Source organism: Ascaphus truei, chromosome 2 (assembly GCF_040206685.1).
Source record: "Ascaphus truei isolate aAscTru1 chromosome 2, aAscTru1.hap1, whole genome shotgun sequence".
NCBI classification, from domain to species: domain Eukaryota; kingdom Metazoa; phylum Chordata; class Amphibia; order Anura; family Ascaphidae; genus Ascaphus; species Ascaphus truei.
Window position 1 is genome coordinate 451148071 of NC_134484.1, and position 22822 is coordinate 451170892.

Here is a 22822-nt window from a genome sequence, read left to right on the forward strand (position 1 = left end):
TGGCTGCAGTGGAAACATTGCATGCTGAGAGATAATGGGGAAAGGCAGCGTTGCAGACCTGTCTGAGACATGGGAATGTGCTCACAACGTGGATTTTTATTTGCTGTGCACTGTACGGTGGAGTGTTTTTGTTACTTTTATTTTATTCACCATAACTTGCTTTGTATCGGGTTTCTCTTTCAATGAAAATTTGGTCATATATCCCAGGTATCTCAATGGTGCCCATTTTTGGTGACCAGCTGTCTATTTATTTTTATCTCTCTCTCTCATTTCAGGATCTGGATGGAGCTAATGTCCCCTTTAGGTATGGCTTAAATAAATTCAGGGTCAATCACTGTGCTACCCTGAACGACCTTTAGTGGATATGTGATATTAAGGGGAACACCTCTTTTGCATATCATTAGCACTAACGTCCGAAAACAAAATAACCATACATTATTTAAGGATTAGCACGGGGTTAACATTAGGTTATTTGCTTTGGTGCATAGGTGGTACAGTATTATTAACCTAATGTTATTTTAGGTTAAATAGCCTGAGTTTTGCGACATGTCTTTATATTATTGTAGTGAATTCTAATCCGTACATATCTAAATCTGACAAAGGCAGCAAACTCTCCAGTTCTGGGATTACCTGTCCAGTGTCATAGTGCATTGGTAATGTGTCAGCTGGTAATCAGCTTCTGACATTCTAATGATGTAAAGCGATGCAAAGAACTCAATAAATAGCTTTTCCACCCTTGCTCAACGCTTACATGTTAAAACGGGAGGTGGTCGTCTCGCTTCAATAGGGACAAGAACAGGATACGGCGCTTGGGACTCCACCAATATAAAGTCCTCAAAATCCGCCAGCGAGTCAGGAACAAATCGCACTTTGTAATGGCAGCTCATTCCAGGCGCTACCACCCCTCCCTCTCCAGGGAACTTCCCTACAAAAGAAAGCTTAAGTAAATCAGAAACATGCTTTTCAGCTTGTCAATGCTAGCTATCCAACTTTGGTATGTATTTTTAATTCAGCATTTCAATTTTGACAAAAAATAATGTTGATAAATATATCGGTCATGTGTTTAGCTCCTACTGTGTGTTTGACATTCATTTTCCAAAAGGACTGCTGACTTACCCAGACCTACAGAGAAGTATGGGGAGGACGGAGGGATGACTCGCAGGTGGCGGCTGGATGCTGTCAAATTCCGTAATTCCACAACCATCTTAGCGTATAGGAAACAAACAGGGGATAGAATGTAATTATTCTTAAAACAGTGGTGGCAAGAGTACATAACTCTGTACGTACAATGTCACAAGAACAATAGGTTATTTCCTCAAAGAGTTTACCATCTCAATTTGATAAGGTAAAGTAACCTGCCCCAGCCAGCACACTGGGACCCAGATGCACGAGGCTCAGGGCAAATAACGTTAGGATGGCTAAATAAGTAAACATTATGCAAAAATACAGCCATCGCTTAACTCATCATAGGGCTAACTTTAGGTTAATTTAGCACCACCTAGCATGACTCACGTTACAATTACTTAAAGGAGAGAGAAAAGGAAAGGTTAAATCCCTGCGTTACCCTGAACAGCCTCTAGTGCCTATGTGATGTTAGGGGGAATGTCTCTTTTGCATAACATTAGCACTAATGGATGGAAAAACGCACCACACGTTATTTAAGGAGTAGCACTGGGTTAACATTAGGTTATTTATTTTATTTATAAAATATTTTACAAGGATGTAAAACATTGAGAGTTACCTCTCGTTTTCAAGTATGTCCATGGCACAGAGTTATGATGGTTGCATTAAATGAACGGAGGTTATACTGCACATTCAATTTACAGACATTTCATGGACAGTTAGGGATAATATATGATTATGGGAGTATGTAACAGTTACAGACAAGGTTAAAATTGTGTTAGAAGAGGTAGGATAGGCATGCAATGTGTTGTGTTAGCTTATTTTCTTTGGCACATGGGTGGTATCATTAACCTAACGTCAATTTATGTTACTGTTACGTTAAATAGCCTAATGGAGCTTAGTGCATCTGACCTGAGATCTAAACCAGATTTAACCTTTTCAATGTCTCCGATGTTACCACGAGGCTTCACTTTCTCTCTTACTATTGCGCTTCTGGTAATAAGACACTGTGGGGCCTATTCTAGTAGCCTCGATAACCCACTTAGAGGCCTTTTCGGCCAAAATGCTTACTGCTATTCAGAAAGCCTCGATAAGTGGGCGATATGTTACTTTCATGTCTGAAGCACTTATTCCCATGATCTGTTATTTGTATGATTGCCACTTATATTACTGCTGTGAAGCGCTACGTACATTAATGGCGCTATATAAGTAAAGACATACAATACAATAAAGGCATGAATCGCCATTTTTTGCTGCCGTCCAAAACAATCAATAAACATTCAAAAACACAACAACACTAATACACCTCCTCTACCCCCAACAACCCCCCCAACACATACAGTACAGTAATGGGCAAAATTACTATTATCCACATATGGATAATAGTGCATTTGCCCATTATAAAATCAAACATTAGCCAGCCAGCATAAATAAAGTAAATACAACTTTCTACTTACCCCTGCCATGATGAAGGGCATCCTCATCAGCAAACTCCAGGTCAATGTCCTCCATTGGCAGCAAGAGTACAAGAAAAAATACAATCTAATGACCCCTAACCCCTTAACGGTTAATAACCGCTATAGTAATTAAGGGGTTAACCCTCCTCCCCCGCTACACACCCGGTAGGCTTAACCACCCACCCCGGGGCCACTATACCCACCCTCTAGCCATTGATTGGCACAGAGGTACATACTACCCGTATAATATGGGCATGATAAGCCACTATAACACTCAATGGTCAACCTAATACAAATCATTAAGGCCAAAAACAGACAATAATAAAAGAAATACACAAGCACCTAAACACCCCAACAATAAAACAATTAAAAAGCCTATAAGTACACATGAATAAAATGTATCTATCAACAAAACAGCAAAATAATTAAAATTATGTTATTCCAAAACATAAGAATACAATTAAATAAACACCTATCCAACCAATTCAATCAATAAAAGCACTAGCCAACAAATCAAATCAATAAAAGCACTAGCAAACAAAACAATTAATTAATTGAATCTGCTAACCAACCCTAAAATGTACTAAAAACAAGCCATCCAAATTTCAAACAATTTAATCAATACAATAAACCGAAATAGAAAAAAATAACAATCAATTTAAAACAAGCATTTGCCAAAAAATGCATTGCATATCACTGTAATTATCTGTACCCTAAAGGGGCACAGATTAATACATTAGCAGTCAATGGGCAATGAAAAACATAAAAAGAAATAAATACAATCAAAAAACCTACAAAAAGACAATTACATATATTCAATATTTATCTTACCTTTAGTAGTCTTCACCCTCCGAATCCTGGTGTATCAGGAAGCTCTCGACCCACAACGTCATCCACTGCAATCCGACTCCCTCCAAGTACAGAATCAGGTACAAATATCTTCTTTCTTACTTTCATCTTCTTTCTCCTTCTATCTTCATCTGTCATTATTTTCTTCTTTTCTTTAATCTTCTATCTTCTTTCTTTCAATCCAAAACCCCATGGTAAATCCAAAACGAATGTTGCCACGTCGAGCTCTTCCGCTAAAATTAGACATACAGGCCTTATATAGGGCCTGCAACGTCACATTTTAGGGTCAGATGGTACAGTTCCAATCCGATTGGACGCTGTATCATTTGGCAGGCTTTTTTTTTTTTTTTTTTTAAGGAAATGACATCATCTTCAAGGGAGGTACGTCACATCCTTAAATCCACGTGGCTATATCATATTGTATTACAGCCAATTGGATTGAAGACAATCCCATTGGCTCCTGTACCATGTGATATGTTCCAATAGTTAAAAAGGATGTGACATCACTTTAAGGGGTGATGTCATATTCTTTTTAGAATGGAACATATCACATGGTACAGGAGCCAATGGAATTGTCTTCAATCCCATTGGCTGTACAGTAATACCATATGATATGGGAAATCTGGTTTTAAGGATGTGATGTACCTTACTTAAAGATGACGTCACATCCTTAAAAAAAAGACTGTCACATGATACAGAACTCACTTGGATTGGACCTGTACTATCTAACCCTAAAATGTGATGTCACAGGCCCTATATAAGGCCTCTACATCTCTTTTTAGCGGAAGATCTCGATGTGGCAACATCTGTTTTGGATTTACCATAGGGTTTTGGATTGAAAGAAAGAAGATAGAAGATTAAAGAAAAGAAAAAAATAATGACTGATGAAGATAGAAGGAGAAAGAAGATGAAAAAAAAAAAGATTTTGGTACCTGATGCTGTTCTTCAAGGTGAATGGAGTCGGATTGCAGTGGATGACTGCAGGTCGAGAGCGGGTCGAGAGCTTCCTGATACACCCGGATTCGGAGGGTGAAGACTTCTAAAGGTAAGATAAATATTGAATGTATGTACTGTAATTGTCTTTTTTCGTTTTTTTTTATTGTATTTATTTCTTTTTATATTTTCATTGCCCATTGACTGCTAATGTATTAATCTGTGCCCCTTTAGGGTACAGATAAATACAGTGACAGGCAATGCATTTTTTGGCAAATGCTTGTTTTGAATTGATTGTTATTTTTTCTATTTCTGTATATTGTTTTGATTAAATTGTTTAGGTGCTTGTGTATTTGTTTTACTATTGTGTATTTTTGGTCTTAATGATTTGCATTAGGTTGACCTTCGAGTGCTATAGTGGCTTATCATGCCCATGTTATATGGGTAGGATGTACCACTGTCCCAATCAATGGCTAAAGGGTGGGTGGTTAGGCCTCCCGTGTGGGGAGCGGGAGAGGGGGTTTAACCCCTTAATTACTATAGTGGGTATTAACTGCTAAGGTGGTTAAAGGGTTAGGGGCCATTAAATTGTATTTTTTCTTGTACTCTTGCTGCCAACAGGGGACATTGACCTGGAGTATGGTGATGAGGACGCCCTTCATCATGGCAGGGGTAAGTAGAAAGTTTTATTTACTTTATTTATGCTGGCTGGCTAATGTTTCATTTTATAATGGGCAAATGCACGATTATCCATATGTGGATAATAGTAATTTTGCCCATTACTGTACATGTTGGGGAGGGGGGGGGTTTGGGGGTACAGGAGGTGGGTATAAGGGTAGTGTTTATTTTTGTTTATTGGAGGTAGAGGAATTGGGTGAAGGGTGTAGTAGCCCAAAGTGTGGGTGTTTAGGCCTTCCGGGTAGAAGCGGGACAGGTTAACACCTTCATTACTATAGCGGCAGGCCTAACCACCAACCCTGGAGCTACTACTCCCTTCATCCACCCACTCTGCCCCCAATAAACAGGCTACAAAGGTTGAACCCCTTCATTGTCTTAGCATTTAGACACCAAGGCAATGAAGCAGTTTTAATAAAAAATGTAATACTAGTGTGCTTGAGCAGTGGGTCTCCGGAGCAGCACCGTGTTGATTTCAGGTCCGGGGACCCCCTGCTTCCCGAGATACAGGCCTCGTTATGGGGTTCCGGCATCTCCTATGCATTTAAATGTCTCGTGTTACGTGACCGTGGAATTTAAATGCAACGGGGCCTGTATCTTGGGAAGCAAGGGGTTCCCGGACCTGAAATTAACACGGTTCTGCTCCGGAGACCCCCTGCTCATGTACACTACTATTAAAATTTGTATTAAATATCTACGATCGCTGGTGATATATGCGCAGGGAGAGGCGGCTCTCTCTGTGCAGCTCTCTATGCAGCTGGGCCAGATCGCTGCAGCTCGCCGGGTGAGCCCTTTTGTAGAGAAGCGAACATCACGTCGCTGGCTCCTCGCCAGTTTTGGGCATTTTGCTGTCGCAGGTATTCGAGGTTTTCTGAATACCGTGATAACAACGCTCAAAAAACTGGCGGTGTAACCGGCCCAGCGATTTTTTTTTAAAGAAGGCTACTAGCATAGGCCCCTGTATATATTTACCTCGTAAGTCTGCCCGACTTCATAGTCCGGAAAAAATACAATGGGTGGATTAGCAAGGAACACTGGTACTGTTTGATATTCATCACTAAAAAAATAAAAACAAATACATGTATTAGTTTGTTTATGCTGCAGTTACTCTCAGTGACAAGAAACATGTCGAGGGAAATGTAGAATATTTTGATGCAGTAACTTCTCAGTGACTTCCAAGAGTTGGAAGAGCATAAAATGTGCTAGTTTAGCAGCTCTTCGCTTTTCATGTCATCTTAATGTTCATATGGGAAAACCTTTTAATTGTAAGGCATTCATTAACAAAATCATTTTCGGTACACAAGAGGCTTGTGTGGTCTCTAAGTGGACAACGATATCTAGGAATGGGTCAAATGGGCCACATGAATGATATCACAGCCGGCAACAAACCTACATGTCTCCAGAACCGATACACTTACTAGAACTTTGCACTATATTCATAAACGCTGATCATTAAACCTACAACATTAAACAGAAGTGTAAACAAGATCATTTGGAGAGAAAATTCCTACTTTTCTTCTATCACTCGTTTTCTTCCTGATATTAACCCTTCTTTTTTCTTCGTGGGAACAATGAGAGACCGGCTGCCGTGCAAGCTGTTTGGTGGGAAAAAGCGAGGGTTCTTTAGGAAATTGTGTCGGTTTTCCAGCTGAGCTAGCTGGGAACGATCCCGCTCCCTGTCTTCTGTGCTCATCCCCTGCTCCCATAACCTCTTCTTCCGTGGTGTGGATTTCTAAAATACACACGGATCACAGTATAAGCACTGGGGCCTTTCATAAACATCACCTCTAGCATGAGACCTAGGCCTCGGGTATATAGTGGGCACGCACGTGCGCGACGGAGACCATGGCATCGTGTGCGCGACGGAGACCATGGTATCGTGTGCGCCTGTCACCCGAGTGATCTGCGAACTGAGATCGCTCGCAATGGGGAGGCGTGGCCGTGACGTCACGAGGCTGGTCCGCCCTCATTGGCTGAACCGCTCATGTGACCCGGCCGTCACTCGACAACATCAAATTTTTCAGTCGGCTCCAAATTCTGCCGTGCGGTCGCTCTTCATCGCGTGTGCCGCTCGCGCTCACTATGGCCGGCCCTACAGAGCTGCTGCACCTTGCTTGCGCCGTGCGCTCCTTCACTCAAACTATGTAGCAGCCCTAGGCTCAGAGATTGAAGTGCTTTAAAAAAAAGCAGTGGTCTTGGACATCTTTCCCAGACATTCCCCACCTGTTACATATCGGAGGAAAAAGATTTCTTTACCTCATTTTGAAGAGGTTTGTGCAATATTTATAAAGCTGGCAGTGAGATTTTTGAAATATATCTCTTGTTTTATTTAAAAAGGATGTGGAGCTGTTTAAAAAAAAAAAATTACAGCAAAATAGTATAGTAAATAACACAAGTAGTGGACTCCGGACCTCTGACTACCAACTCTGCTTATGCTTTTCAATGATTATTTAAATGAAATGACAGCAAGGGAAGTAATTATGTCCTAGGATGTCCCAGGCCAAACGATGCATGAGCGTCTATACTGTATATCCAAATCTTCCAACAGTGCGAAATGGATGAAAGAAACAGTACCAGTTTTATTACAGAAATTTGAAGAACTATAAATTTCTCTGGGGCTATGATTTGCACCGGTATTGGAGCGGAGGAGCGCAGATAAATGATCCCCATTGTTTTGTAATGTGTTGGTGGCCCCTCAAGTATAAAAGGGGTTAATTATGACATATCCATACAGGCAAACAATGGCAGAAATGGCAAAACAAGGCAATACCGCACCTCGGGCTTTAGTTGCAAATTCAGGTTACATCATTCATCTCATGAGATTAGATAGAGGGGCATATTTATCCCGATGCAAAATTGTCCAAAAATGGAATGCAATTTCACGTGAGAAAAATCTGACATTTTCATTGTATTTATTCAAAATTATTTAGGTAGAAAATTTGCATGATGTGACATCTGTGTTTCATGCACTTTGGCACGGTTTGATTTAATATTGGCTGGAAAGTAATAGACCAGAAATCTCACCTCCCGAGAATTTTGAGCTCTCTCCTTTTTCCCCTCTTATCTCTCTCTTCTAGAAGCCTAAATTCAGATGTCTCGGGGAGGGGGAGACTTCTGCTTGTCACTTTCCAGCAGCCGATATGCATATCTTTCAGCGTAATGAATAGCCTGGGAATATGTAATTCTGCAAGTATGCCTCATTTGCACATATTTGTTTATCGCACGTAATTACAAGCCAGAAACAAATCACATCTCTCAAAAAAAAAAAAATGTTTCCGCAGACTTTGGGCATGCAATAACTACTTGATGAATGCAGCGAAATGTAATTCCATGCGAAGATGGGCCGTTTTCAAATTCATTGCAGTATAATGAATATGCTCCATAGGCCCATACACAGTGTTAAGCCGTAAGGCACCATGCATGCAGCCTGCTTATTTTAGTGAGCCGTAAGGCGTCTTACAGCTTTATACTAGTTAGTATTGTAATTAATTAGGGAAATATTTTCACCTTCCTCAAAGACAATAAGGTAGTAAAAAAATACATTTGGGTGGGGATGCGTGTATTTGCTGCTTCAATACACACTGACATGTTATCACTTACAGAAGATCTCCTTATCACTTACACAAGATCTCCTATCGCCAGTAAAATGAACTATACTTGATTTCTTTCTTCTTTGCTGTTCAGCCTTTGGAGTTGAAGATACTGTTAGGTTGGGTGTAGATGTTTCCACCAAACCTTCTCCTGACTTCTCTGCGGGTGGGAGTTCTGTGCAACCATCATCTACAGGGCTTTTTGAAATGTGCTGATGAAAACTAAATGTCTCTTTGCCAACAGTGTACTCTGATTTTCCTGAAATAATAAACCGTGATCAAATAAATCGGTACAGTCATTATAAGACACATGATGGAAAAGAGCATTGCTGGTCCCCAATAACCATGGTGAAGATCACAAAAACCCTGTAAAATGAACTCATGGCGGGTATCAACTTAAACCCTGGGGTAAGTTTGGGCAAAACCCACAAAAATCCCACGATAACCATACAGATTATCAGTTCCATGGTTAATTGATACGGTAGTAACGCCATAACAAATCAAATATTGGAATATAAAGTACAGTATTGGGTACCACTCCATAAAAAAAGACATTATGGAACTAGAAAAAAGGCAGAGAAGAGCCACCAAGAGGAAGGGTGATGATGAATAGCACAGCCACGATATTCCAACTCCCAATAGAACCGGAAAATATGTACCCTTCATCATAGTAATTTCCATCAGATGAAGGGTCATTATATAATAGTTCTATATATATGTACATGTTATTGTGAGAACATTTATTGCACTTAATAGAAAGGATTTAACATTCACATAATTATATACTTGTAAAGTAATTTTTTATACTGTTTTGAACTATGCCTATGTTCTTTTCATGAACTACAAATTAACCACCATTGCTTGCATAAGCATATGTCAGTATATATGTCAATATGGAATTAATGATTCCAAACAGGGGTTATCATAAGTATACTATCAGGATTATAAGCCTGCCCCTTAGAGTACTATTATCATTCTATTATACTGACTCTATTTATGCCAGTTTGCTGCTTCAACAGTGTTTATTGTGTTTTTAACATGTTTTTATTTCGCCGTGTGTTTGTTTTGTTGTCAATAAAGTTTATTTTAGAAAAAATAGTAAACAAGCCAGCAATAGCATACCACCTGACTTGCCGGGCCAATGGATGTGCACGCCACGTCACCGCGACCCGTTGCGACGCGGGATGATGACGTCACACCCGGCAGCGCGCGATACAACTCAGGTGAGTATAAATTAAGCAGCTATGTGTATATCTGTCACCTTGATAAAGTGCCTAGTGCACGAAACGCGTAGGTGCGTTCGTGTTGTCCTGTTGCTGCACCATCCTACATTAAACCAGACCTATTGCTACATTGGAGTGTGTACCTTTGTTTTATATTTTCCGGTTCTATTGGGAGTTGGAATATCGTGGCTGTGCTATTCATCATCACCCTTCCTCTTGCTGTCTACTTACCTGGATGGACTGCACGCCCTGGATGTCTAGAAGTCCTGCAAGCACTCTGGTAAAGGGCCGCTGTGCCCCTACATATAATTATATGGATACCAGTGCTGTTGTCATTTACATATTGGTTACTTGGCTGGGTTTATATGGTGTTTAAGCTGTGGAGGTCAAGTGGACCCCACTAGACACTTAGCCCACGCCAGATAATTGCCATATTGTTCATGGACTGTCTATTGTCATCCTGATCAATTACATATGCTGTGGAGGATTTCTTTCCAATTTTGGATGCACCACATCTGTTCTATCTAGAGAAGAGCCACCAAATGAATAAAGGGGATGGGAAATCTAACTTATGAGGAGAGGCTAACTAATTTAGATTTGTTTACATTAGAAAAGAGGCATCTAAAAGGGGATATGATAACTACAGCTAAACCCCGTTATAACGCGCCTCGCTATACCGCGATTCGGTTATAACGCGGTTTTCCCGTGGCTCCCGTTTAAAAAAAAAAAAAAAAATTGCACACACACTGCTCATTGCTCACACTGCACACACACTGCACACTGCACACTGCACACTGCACACTGCACACACACTGCTCATTGCACACACTGACACACTGCACACACACTGCACACACACTGCACACTATACACACACACTGCTCATTGCTCACACTGCACACACTGACACACTGCACACACACTGCACACTGCACACACACTGCTCATTGCTCACACTGCACACACACTGCTCATTGCTCACACTGCACACACTGACACACTGCTCATTGTTCACACTGCACACACACTGCTCATTGCTCACACTGCACACACTGACACACTGTTCATTGCTCACACTGCACACACTGACACACTGCTCATTGCTCACACTGCACACACTGACACACTGCTCATTGCTCACACTGCACACACACTGCTCATTGCTCACACTGCACACACTGACACACTGCACAGACTGCTCACACTGACACACTGCACACTGCACACACACTGCTCATTGCTCACACTGCACACACTGCTCATTGCTCACACTGCACACTGCACACACACTGCTCACACTTCTCACACTGCCACACACTGCACACACTGCTCACACTGCTCACACTGACACACACTGCTCATTGCTCACACTGCACACACTGCACACACACTGCTCACACTGACACACACACTGCACACACTCACTGCACACAGCCCTCACAATACACTCACATGTCACACACACACTGCACACACTCACTGCACACACACTGCTCATTGCTCACACTGCACATACAGTGCACACACACTGCTCATTGCACACACTGACACACTGCACACTGCACACACACTGCACACACACTGCACACACTGCACACACTGCACACACACTGCACACTGCACACTGCACACACACTGCTCATTGCTCACACTGCACACACACTGCTCACACTGACACACACTGCACACTGCACACACACTGCTCATTGCTCACACTGACACACTGCTCATTGCTCACACTGCACACACTGACACACTGCTCATTGCTCACACTGCACACACACTGCTCATTGCTCACACTGCACACACTGACACACTGCTCATTGCTCACACTGCACACACTGACACACTGCTCATTGCTCACACTGCACACACTGACACACTGCTCATTGCTCACACTGCACACACACTGCTCATTGCTCACACTGCACACACTGACACACTGCTCATTGCTCACACTGCACACACTGCACACTGCACACTGCACACTCTGCTCACACTGACACACTGCACATTGCTCACACTGCACACTGCACACATACTGCTCATTGCTCACACTGCACACACTGCTCATTGCTCACACTGCACACTGCACACACACTGCTCACACTGCCACACACTTCTCGTTGCTCACACTGCTCACACTGACACACACTGCTCATTGCTCACACTGTACACACTGCTCATTGCTCACACTGCACACACTGCACACACACTGCTCACACTGACACACACACACTGCACACACTCACTGCACACAGCCCTCACAATACACTCACATGTCAGCAGCCCACCCCCCCTCACATGTCAGCAGCCCACCCCCCTCCCCTCACATGTCAGCAGCCCACCCCCCCCTCACATGTCAGCAGCCCACCCCCCCCCTCACATGTCAGCAGCCCACCCCCCCCTCACATGTCAGCAGCTCACCCCCCCCCCTCACATGTCAGCAGCCCACCCCCCCCTCACATGTCAGCAGCCCACCCCCCCCCCTCACATGTCAGCAGCCCACCCCCCCCCCTCACATGTCAGCAGCCCACCCCCCCCTCACATGTCAGCAGCCCACCCCCCCCCTCACATGTCAGCAGAACTCACATGTCAGCAGCCCAACCCCCCCCCCCCTCCCTCTTGCAGCAGCAGCAGCAGCAGCAGATCTGGCTGGGAGGACACAGACACACGTTGCCACGCACCGCAGAACCAGGAGGCTGGGAGGAAGAGGGAGGGGGGCTGAGAGGGAGGGGGGCTGGGAGGGAGAGGGAGGGGGGCTGGTCTCTGTTTTGGGGTCACCCCTGTGCCCTGGCTGGGAGTGAGGGGGGCAGGTCTCTATGGGGGATCCCCCCTCCCTGTGAGGGGCAGATGAGGCTGGACAGAGGCAGCCCCGTCCACTCCCAGAATGCTTTGCTTCTAGCAGCATCTGGCTCCGGTCCCAGCTTTCCTCCTGGGGGCTCCGTCTCCATTTTGCAGCCTCTGCAGCGTTGTACTTGTGACCGTGAGTACAACGTGCGGCTGACATGTAACCCACCCTCCTGCACCCAGAGAGGGGCACTGCCCTGCGGGGGCATACCTCGGGGGTGGGGGGGGAGTTGAGAGGGAGGGAGGGGGCTGAGAGGGAGAGGGAGGAGGGATGAATCGCCGCCATTTTTTTAAAACTTTTTTTTTATTTATTTATTTAATTAACTCCCTCCCTCCCGATCAGGCGCGCGGCGGCCATTTAAAAAAAAAAAAAATTAGCGCGACCCCGTTACTAACGCGGTGGTCTCGGGGTGGACCCCGAGGACCGCGTTATAACGGGGTTTAGCTGTATATACAAATATATTCAGGGTCAATACAAGGAGCTTTCAAAAGAACTATTCATCTCAAGGGCAGTACAAATGACACAGGGTCATCCCTTAAGGTTGGAGGAAAGGAAATTTCACCAGCAACAAAGGAAAGGGTTCTTTACAGTAAGGGCAGTTACAATGTGGAATTCATTATTCATCGAGACTGTGATGGCAGATACAATAAATATCTTCAAAAAAAGGTTGGACTCTCCTTTCTGGCGGCCGATCCAATTCCCTCTACAATCTCCTCGGCAAATTTAGCAATCATCCACAAGGAAGGAGATCCACTGTTGTGCGGGAATTATAGACCAATTTCCCTTCTCAACACGGATCTCAAGATCTACAGCAAGATCTTAACAAACAGACTCAACCCAATTCTCCCTCGACTTATTCACATTGATCAAGTAGGCTTTGTGTCAGGAAGGAAGGCCTCTGACAATACCCGCAAAATTGTGGATAATATTGACCATGTACATCTCACTGGAACTAAGGCCATGATTCTAAGTCTCCACGCTGAAAAAGCGTTTGACAGAATCAAATGGTCCTACCTAGATCAAACATTGCTGAAATTTGGCTTCAGTGGCCCACTTCTCCAAGGAGTCAGAGCCCTCTACCAAAACCCCACGGTACACATTAAGCTCCCAGGCGGATTATCAGAGCCGATACAAATTAAAAACGGAACCAGGCAGGGATGTCCCTTATCCCCTTTATTATTCGCCCTATCAATTGAACCTCTAGCGGCTAAAATTAGAGCCGAAACAAGTATAAAAGGGGTTATGATTGCCGAAACAGAGTACAAAATCTCTCTGTTTGCCGACGATGTAATACTGACTCTCACCAGCCCCCATATCTCCCTCCCCAACCTCCAAAAATTACTAGACCAATTCGGATCAATTTCAGACTACAAAGTCAATATGGAAAAGTCAGAAGCTCTTAACCTAACTCTCCCAGAACCGACGTGGAAACTGCTACAACTTAATTATAAATATAAATAGAGTACAACCAATATTAAATATCTTGGGGTTAAAATCTCAAATTCATATAGGTCTTAATACCAGTACAATCCGCGTCCTCCCCCCACCCCCCTATTCGACCAGATTAAAAAAGACCTTGAGTCTTGGAGCAAACTCCAAATCTCCAGGTTTGGAAGAATAGTATCAATTAAAAAGAACATCCTCCCGAGACTTTTCTACCTCTTCCAAACTCTCCCCATAGCCGTTCCACTTCCAGCTCTAAAGAACATCCAGTTCCACATATTCCAATTCATCTGGAAAAACGGGAGACCAAGGGTTCCGAAATCGGTAATGCTACCCCCAAAACGAAGGGAGGGCTTGGGGTCCCTGATGTGATCAAGTATTACCAAGCGGCACAGCTAGGCAGGCCATAGCTTGGAATTACGACCCGGCCTCCTCATGCTGGCTTTCACTAGAGTCCCATTACGCGACCCCCCTCCCCCTCCTGGTGTCCCTCTGGTCCCAGGGGGGCAAGGAGAAAAGCCCTAGGAAGTTTGATCTAGGATCAATGAGATGTACGTGGGACATATGGCTCAAAATGAAAGGGAAGTATGGCCTGTTAGCATCCCCCTCTCAAATTACCCCCATTTTTGGAAACCCAAATTTCCCGCCCGGGTGTTCGCAAAGACAATTCGGCCAATTTCAAGACAAATTTCAGACCCAGGATCTCCATTTATTTAAATACCTGCAAATTAGGCACTTTCTCTTTTCGCTTTCCCAGAATGCCAAATTCCCCACACTAACCAAATTTGAATCCCTTTGTATCAAGGGCAGCTTCCAGAAGGGGTTGGTCTCCGAGATCTACAAGGGGTTGGAGTTGAAAGTGAATCCCCCAACCCATAAATATATGCAAACGTGGTCTGCGGATTTAAATCTGACAATTGACACAGACGACTGGAAGGATGTTTGGGAATCGGCAACTAAAACCTCTATTTGTACAATCACTAAAGAAAATATATACAAAATTCTATTCCAGTGGTACCTGACCCCGACTAGGCTGAGCCAGATCTTCCCCGGCACACCTGACCTGTGCTGGAGGGGATGTGGTCAAAAGGGAGACATGGCCCACATTCAGAGATATTGGTCCATGATTCAAACGTTAATACATGAGACCACGGGACTAAAGATCCCCTTGGACCCCCTGACCTTCGTGCTCGGCAAATCTATTGAAAACATCTCCACGCCAAAGGGCAGACTGATCTCTTCGATTCTCACAGCTGCCAGATTCTTGGCCGCAGCGGCTTGAAAGCAAATAAAAGCCCCTAACTAGAGGCACAGTTGTCAAAAGGATCAACACAGTCATGACTATGAAGAGACTTACGGCGATGCTCCATAAAAAACTGCCGCAGTTCCAAAAAATTTGGGACCCGTGGCTGGAGTCCCGACCCCCGGGGCTCACCTAGGTCCAAGTCGTAAGGGCCTCCTTCTCCCCCCGCCCCTTCTCACCCTCCCCGTCTGTCTGTCCCCCCCCCCCTTTTTCCTATATGTTAAAATGTTTATTGGAAATTTCCATGTACCGTCCTCAGTCATGTGCTCATGACAACTCTGGTTGTCTTGGTTGTCTTGGTTATATATTTCCAATAAAAAAAAGAGTGAAAAAAAAAAAAGGTTGGACTTCTTTTTAGAAATTAAAGGTATACAGGGATATACCAAATAAGTAAACACGGGAAGGATGTTGATCCAGGGAGAAATCTGATTGCCATTATTTGGGGTCAGGAAGGACTTAATTTTTCTCCTTATAAGGCAGCATTGGATGATGTTTCACTGGGGTTTTTCTTTGCCTTCCTCTGGATAAAAATACTATAAAAACAAATATAAGATAAGTACAGTATCTGTCGTCTAAATTTAGCATAGGCTGACTGTAACAGGGGACTTATCCCTGTTCAAAAATGTGCCTCTAATCCAGCAGTGTGGTGGTTAACTGCTGGTAGACAATTAACCAACACCACCTGGCTGATTAGAGGTGTCAGAAAAAGCCTGCCTCTGAGACAGGAAGGAAGATTTTCCTCAGTACACAGGGGGGTGACAAGAGGAAAGAGGTCTTGAGCAGAAAGGCTCTGCTGAGATCAAGACACCCAAAGACCTATATTCCTGGACACAGGGGACACAGGGGACACAGGAACCTACCAGAGACTGAAATGAAGGGAAACCTGCTTTAAGGTATCTCTTGAGACTTTGGGTAATAGGGTGGTAATGGGATTATCCCTCCAGCCCTGGAGAAAGGGACTGGGGAAGTAAGTAAGCCCTTAAACAGGGATAGGCGTTTGTTGTTTTCATATGTTTTGCTGTGTTAAAAGGGAAAGGTGCAATAAAGCCTTATTTTAATTTCACCTTAAAAACGGTCTCCATTGCATAACTCTGCACACATCTCTTACATATGGTGTCAGAAGTTGGGATGAGAGGTGGCCCTTGAAGTTCAAATGGGCCCCGGAGATTGCCTGTGAATTTTTTTGTGCGTTTGCCTGCATAGTTCCTGCAAACAGCCTGGGACCAGAATTTAAGGGATACACATCCAGGCAGGAAATCTACACTGCACTGAAGAAAGCCACAATACCACAGATGGACTCTTTTCCCCAATCCCAAGAGGAGAGAGAGAGAGACTGCTGAAGCAGGTAAACTTTACTTGCCTATCACAATAATGTGTAATATGGTTGTTGAAAAAGGGGCTTTGCCTTCCAGCCGTAGTCAGGGTTCAAGAAGTGAGTTAGCGCTCCAGAGGAGCTAGGCTTTGTTTATTGTTTTCTTTAAAAAAATTGCGCTGAAGCAGTGAATACAGACAGTGACCCACGAGCGGTACTGATTGTGGAAGTAAAGGCTGCCACACCGCATAGGACTACCAGCTGTGAATGGAGTATATGCAGAAAAGTGTGAATATTGAGGCACGACTGTGCTGAAGCAGGGAAACTTTTACAGACAGTGACCGACGCAAGGTACTGATTCTGGGAATTTAAAATGGCCGCCCAGCTGAAGTCAAATAAAGACTCTGCAAAACTAGGGAAGAAAATGTGTTCCTGGTGTAAAGAACCCCACCACACGAAGCAGTGTCCCTTCAGGCCTTATTCAGACGATGAGAGTGAATGCATGCACAGTATTGCTGATGTTTTAAAACTTACCAAAGGAAAGAAAAAGAAAAAGTCTACAGAGATGCCTGCGAGAGCTACGACCTATATAAGAAAATTATGCCCACCTGTAGGACTACCACAATTTTGGGTTCTAGCACAAACAGTGGCAACAGCTGCAATAGCGCCTCCTGAGGTCAGGAAGAAAAATTCACCTGGTAGCCCCAAAATGGAGGACAAGAGGCGGCGTTCCTGTAATGAACCCTACCCGGCCCTTCCAGTCCGATGAGGAGGAAGACATCTCTTATGGGGAACCCAAACCGAGTCACACCCACAAAACACCCCAAGAATGGTGGGGGTGCCTGAACTCGGTACGAACCGAAAAGACCTCTCTCTAAGATGACGAATATGATCGGCAGGAGAAAGAGCGGGAGCAGCAGATCATCGAATATTTCTGTCAGCTAACGCAACTGAAGGAAAAGCCTGGCGTATACAATGAAGCTGCTGAAGTTTCAAATAAAGACGGAGACCCCAGTATTCCTGATGGGACTGAGTCCTCCAAAACAAAAAGACGGAAAAAGAAAAGCGGTTCTTCACTTACCGTGGAAGGAACAGACACATCCGCAGATCCCGCGGAAAGAAAAAGGGTCCGAGATGCCCGAGAGCCTAGAGAAAATGGAGAATTCGTCCCGCGAATGACCGAATATCCAGAGGGCCCAAGGCAGAAGTCGTGTACCCCAAAGAAGTGTCTGTCCGGTGCCAATAGTGAGAAACCCTCAACCAACCATACCAGGGAAGCGGAGCCAGAACCAATCAGTGGCGATCCCTTGACCAGCCCTGAAAATGTCCTGAAAATTGCCAGGCGTGACTGTGATTTGCTCCGGGAACAATTGAAACTTGAGAGGGAAGATAATGTTGAGCTACAGAAGACTGTTCTCGCAATGTACTCTGAATCCGGAACAGAATTGGATGATCTCATTCTGAGCTAGATGCTGCAAACATTACTAATGCCACCATGGTGGAAAAGCAGAGCCAATCCGATAAAATGATGGCTAAGCTGAAGCGGAAGTATGAGGCGGCACTGAAGGAGATTACAATCTTTCAGCAAGAGTTTCACAGTCTTCGACTAGAACTGAATGCCTCACAACAAGCGGTCAACAGTGTCCGGACAGAGGTGGACGTATCCCAGAAGGAGGTTCATACACTCCGCACAGCACTGGATGCCTCACACCACGAGATCGGCAGCTACCGCACAGAACTGGAAGTCTCCAAAAAGGAACTTCACAGTCTCGCTGAGGAGCTGGACAATTCTAAAAAAAACTATTGTCAATCTTAATATAGATCTCAAAGTCTCCCAGAAGGAGCTTCAGACCCTCAACCTACTGTAGAGACGGAAGTCTCACGCCAGGAGACAGTCAGTCTCCAAGCAGAGGTGCGAAAATGGAAGGCGGACTACAAGGAGGCCCTGAATATTACAGAGACTGAAAAAAGAGAAAATTTAAGACTAAAAAAAGAAAATTCTGAGTTGACAGACCACGTCAATGGAAAGAATGAAAAGCTTCACGAGTTTGAAAAAATAAAGAAATTTCTGGAAGGTGAAAATGTTGAAGCAGAGCACCGACTGCAGAACCAACTACAAGGTCTGCATACACACCTCCAGAATACCGAGGAGAAGCAACGAACTCTGCAGGAAGAAAATCTGCAGGCTGCTAAAGAGGTACAAGCGCTGCAGGAACGTCTGAATACCCAGTGCATCCCCACAGAGCAGTATGAGGAGCTAAAGGCCACGCTGCATGTCACCAGAGCCTCGCTGAAGGCGGAGCTTAGAGATCAGGTGACTTGGTATGAGCGGGAGAAGGCCCAGAAACTGGAGCAAGAGCTGGAGAGACAGAGAGTCTGTTCCATCCCCTTGATTCAGTACACCAAGGAGAAAACAGACGCAGCGGCAACCTTGACGACAAAAATTACAGAGCTCCAGAATATGAAGGAGACACTGATACAAACTCAGAGAAAGCAAAGTGCGCAGATAAATTCCCTGAGAAGAGACTTGCAAGATGCACTCAAAAAACAGGAATCTCTCACAGATAAGATTACAGTACTACAAGGACAAGTATTGACCCTGACCAAGCGTCAGTGTCCCACAGCCACGAAAACCCAAAGAAAAAAGTGTAGTGAGAGCTGGGAACACCGCTCACCTAAAAAACAAGGTTGTAAAGTCTAAACCACCTAACCAAGCACTAGCTAAACCTTCAGTGGCCCAACAGGCAACACAAAAAGGTATACCAGAATCAAAACCAGAAAAATCCTTAGCTGGTGAAGCTGGGAAGATAGGACATTCTCTGGAAAGGGAGGTGGAAGTGCAACTCAATCCCAAAGAAGCTGAACTGGCGACTCCGTTGAGTGGAGGAAGTGCAGAAAGACAGCTTCAAGGGTTTTAAACTCAAAGGGCTAGTCCTAACTCCTCTACAACTGTCGCCATACAGTTGATCTACAAAAAGAAGAGCACCCGATGCAAGGGAAATCTCATGACCACGCACTCAGAAAGAAGACGATACTTAGGAAAAGTCCTCCTCGAGCGATTGAGGAGTGCTGAGCTCAAGCACCTTCAGGAGGAGACACAAATAAACTGGAGACAGGGGTCCAATCCCAGTGGGACTGAGGGTTCTCTTCCTCCATCCACTCTCATTTAAGTCACAGAAAGATCTCGAATGAGAGTGGAAGGATGGGCTTTGGCCGTGGCAAGTCCGAGCTTCCCACAAACAGGGGTGGTATGTAACAGGGGACTTATCCCTGTTCAAAAATGTGCCTCTAATCCAGCAGTGTGGTGGTTAACTGCTGGTAGACAATTAACCAACACCACCTGGCTGATTAGAGGTGTCAGAAAAAGCCTGCCTCTGAGACAGGAAGGGAGATTTTCCTCAGTACACAAGGGTGCTGACAAGAGGAAAGAGGTCTTGAGCAGAAAGGCTCTGATGAGATCAAGACACCCAGAGACTGACATGAAGGGACACCTGCTTTAAGGTATCTCTTGAGACTTTGGGGAATAGGGTGGTAATGGGATTATCCCTCCAGCCTTGGAGAAAGGGACTGGGGAAGTAAGTTAGCCCTTAAACAGGGGTAGGCATTTGTTGTTTTCATATGTTTTGCTGTGTTAGAAGGAACATGCGCAATAAAGCCTTATTTTAATTTCACCTTAAAAACGGTCTCCATTGCATACATCTGCACACATCTCTTACACTGACCTTGCTGGACGTATGTCTTTTTCAACCTCATCTACTATGTAACTATGTACGTATTTCAATATCAATTTATCATCATGTTTATTTATTTATTACTATGATATCGTTACATTCCCCCAAACTTTTTCCGGGAGCTTTTCCATCACTGCTGAAGCTTGCTTTGGGACAACCTGCTTTTGAGGCACCAATCCATTCATTTAAATATGCATATATAATTGTTTGTTTCTTAATATATTGATGAGAAGGTGTAAATGAATATGATGGTCGCCACATGGTTATTAACATCTAAGTGGTTTGCATAACGAAAAGTGGTAGAACTCCCGTGGAGTAATGTAGATGATAGAAAACTTACTTCTGGGTGCTTTGGTGATAGGACGCAGCTCAGTGATGTAGTCTTCAGGACAGATGAGGTTATGCTTCCTCAGAAGATCGTTGTCCACACACCACCTGAAGTACGACTCCACTTAAAATAAAGTAGTAGTAATTTAATACTGGTACGTGTTTACATGCGTGTGTATATGAAGATGTATGTATATCATGCACATCCTACTGTATATGCATAACATATCAGTTACATATGCTGTGGTAGGCTTTGCAAATGAAAGACAGACAGCAGCATTTCCATTTGTATATGCGATGCCTATTTCTAAACAGTAAACGCTGTTTTAAAAGGAAATCCTCAATATGTAAACGTTTCATGATTTTTAAGGCAGGTTAAATGGTCAGTCCTACCCTGGGTGAAAGTGAATTAAGGACAGTGGTATGTTTAATTGGTTAAATGTAGCTGACAATTGTTTTTTAAATAATCAGTTAAGTCTAAAGGACCTTATTCTGTATTAGGCTATTTTTGGACGAAAATCACTAATGAAGTCAGTGTGAATATTCGGCCCAAAAAGGACCAAACAGCCGCCGTGAATAATATAGAATTACCTACCTAAGTATTTAAATATATATTTTAAACGTTTAACATTTCTGTTGCAAATGTTACCCTTTTTGGTTCAGCGAACAATTTTACTTCAATTCAAAAGTTTGCAACAGGTTCACTTAACGCTAAAAGACGACAGTTACAAAAAGGTGAGGGGCTGTTATTTTGCCCCATCAGAAAACAATTGGGGCTATTCCGCTACAAATTTCAGCAGGTCCGCACATCTCTATAGGCAATGTTAGATGTAGCTTACAGAGAGCACCCATCTATGCCTAACTAAGCACACATGCGTAGGAGGCTGCAGAGTATTCTTCTGCATGTGGATAGACCTCACTCTCTGCATGAGCAAGAGCACCAGCAGAACTACGGTCAGAGTCAGAGACTGAGCCAGTGTCTGATACATCCTATTCCTCAGCAACATGTGTAACTGCAGTGACTGGGAATATGGATGCTAAACTGGCTCTAGCTCCTCTATCTCAGAGGAGCTGGAGGGAAGATTTAGGGAGGTATTGAGGCAGATTTGGAGAATCTGATGATGATGAGCGTGTGGTGCACAAACTGTACCCGTAGTAGGGAAGCGACTGTGATGGTAGTAGTGGAGGAGCTAATGAAGTAAACCTTGGTGCAACAACAACTGGTGTTAGGTGCAGTGGAGCAGGTGATGATTATCAGATTGATTGTTAATTACTCAATTAGATTGTAAGCATTTCGGAGCAGGGACTCCTTTTCCTAAATGTTACTTTTATGCCTGAACCTCTTCTTCCCATTATGTGTTATTTGTTATTTATACAGTAGGATTATGTCACGTGTATTACTGCTGTGAAGCGATATGTACACTAATGGCGCTATATACATAAAGATATACATACCGTATATACATACATCCTCTGTCAGCCATGGCCACTACCACAACTAGTAGCACTAGTGCTTCTACAGTACTTTTAGCAGTACTGTACATTGCAAAGCAAAAGTGTTTTCCCTTATAATCTATATGTATACATAATTAGGGCCAGTAAATAAAAAAAATCTGCTGCTTTAACTGCTGCTAGTAGGGTTGCAATGCAATTACCACAAAAAAAAGTCATGCAAATGTAATACCCATATGAACACACAAGTATAATGATGGATATGCCCTCCGGCCAATGACTATGCACCAAGCAAAGAACTGAGATGATAGGATAACTAAGAATGATGGCATCATGGGAGGAGGGGTTAAGAGATATAGTAAGAGAGGAGCATGTGACGAGGAGACAGAGAGAAACAGAGAGAGACAGAGAGAGAGAAGAGAGGAACTATCCCGAGGAGCCTGGCAAGAGATTCAGGGCAGTGGCAAAGCCTTCCAGACTGGTAGAGCAGCATGTACTGGAGGTAGTGGGTATGAGCGAGCTGAGAGTACATCGTTAAGTGAAAGGGACCCAGA

General features: G+C 43.8%; 1 protein-coding gene across 4 annotated transcripts in view; it reads right to left on the reverse strand.

Annotated features, from left to right (window-relative positions):
* Positions 1-22822, reverse strand: part of DLEC1 (DLEC1 cilia and flagella associated protein) — a 139819-nt gene that overhangs the window by 94528 nt on the left and 22469 nt on the right. For 3 of the 4 annotated variants that reach the window (XM_075587938.1, XM_075587939.1, XM_075587937.1), the window contains exons 5-10: positions 20830-20940; positions 8659-8885; positions 6548-6768; positions 6009-6093; positions 1117-1204; positions 752-925 (exon numbers count right to left, since the gene is read on the reverse strand). In XM_075587938.1, the coding sequence (XP_075444053.1) occupies positions 752-925; positions 1117-1204; positions 6009-6093; positions 6548-6768; positions 8659-8885; positions 20830-20940 (906 nt within the window). The remainder of the gene's footprint in view (positions 1-751; positions 926-1116; positions 1205-6008; positions 6094-6547; positions 6769-8658; positions 8886-20829; positions 20941-22822) is intronic. The other variant, XM_075587940.1, reaches the window with a different exon arrangement.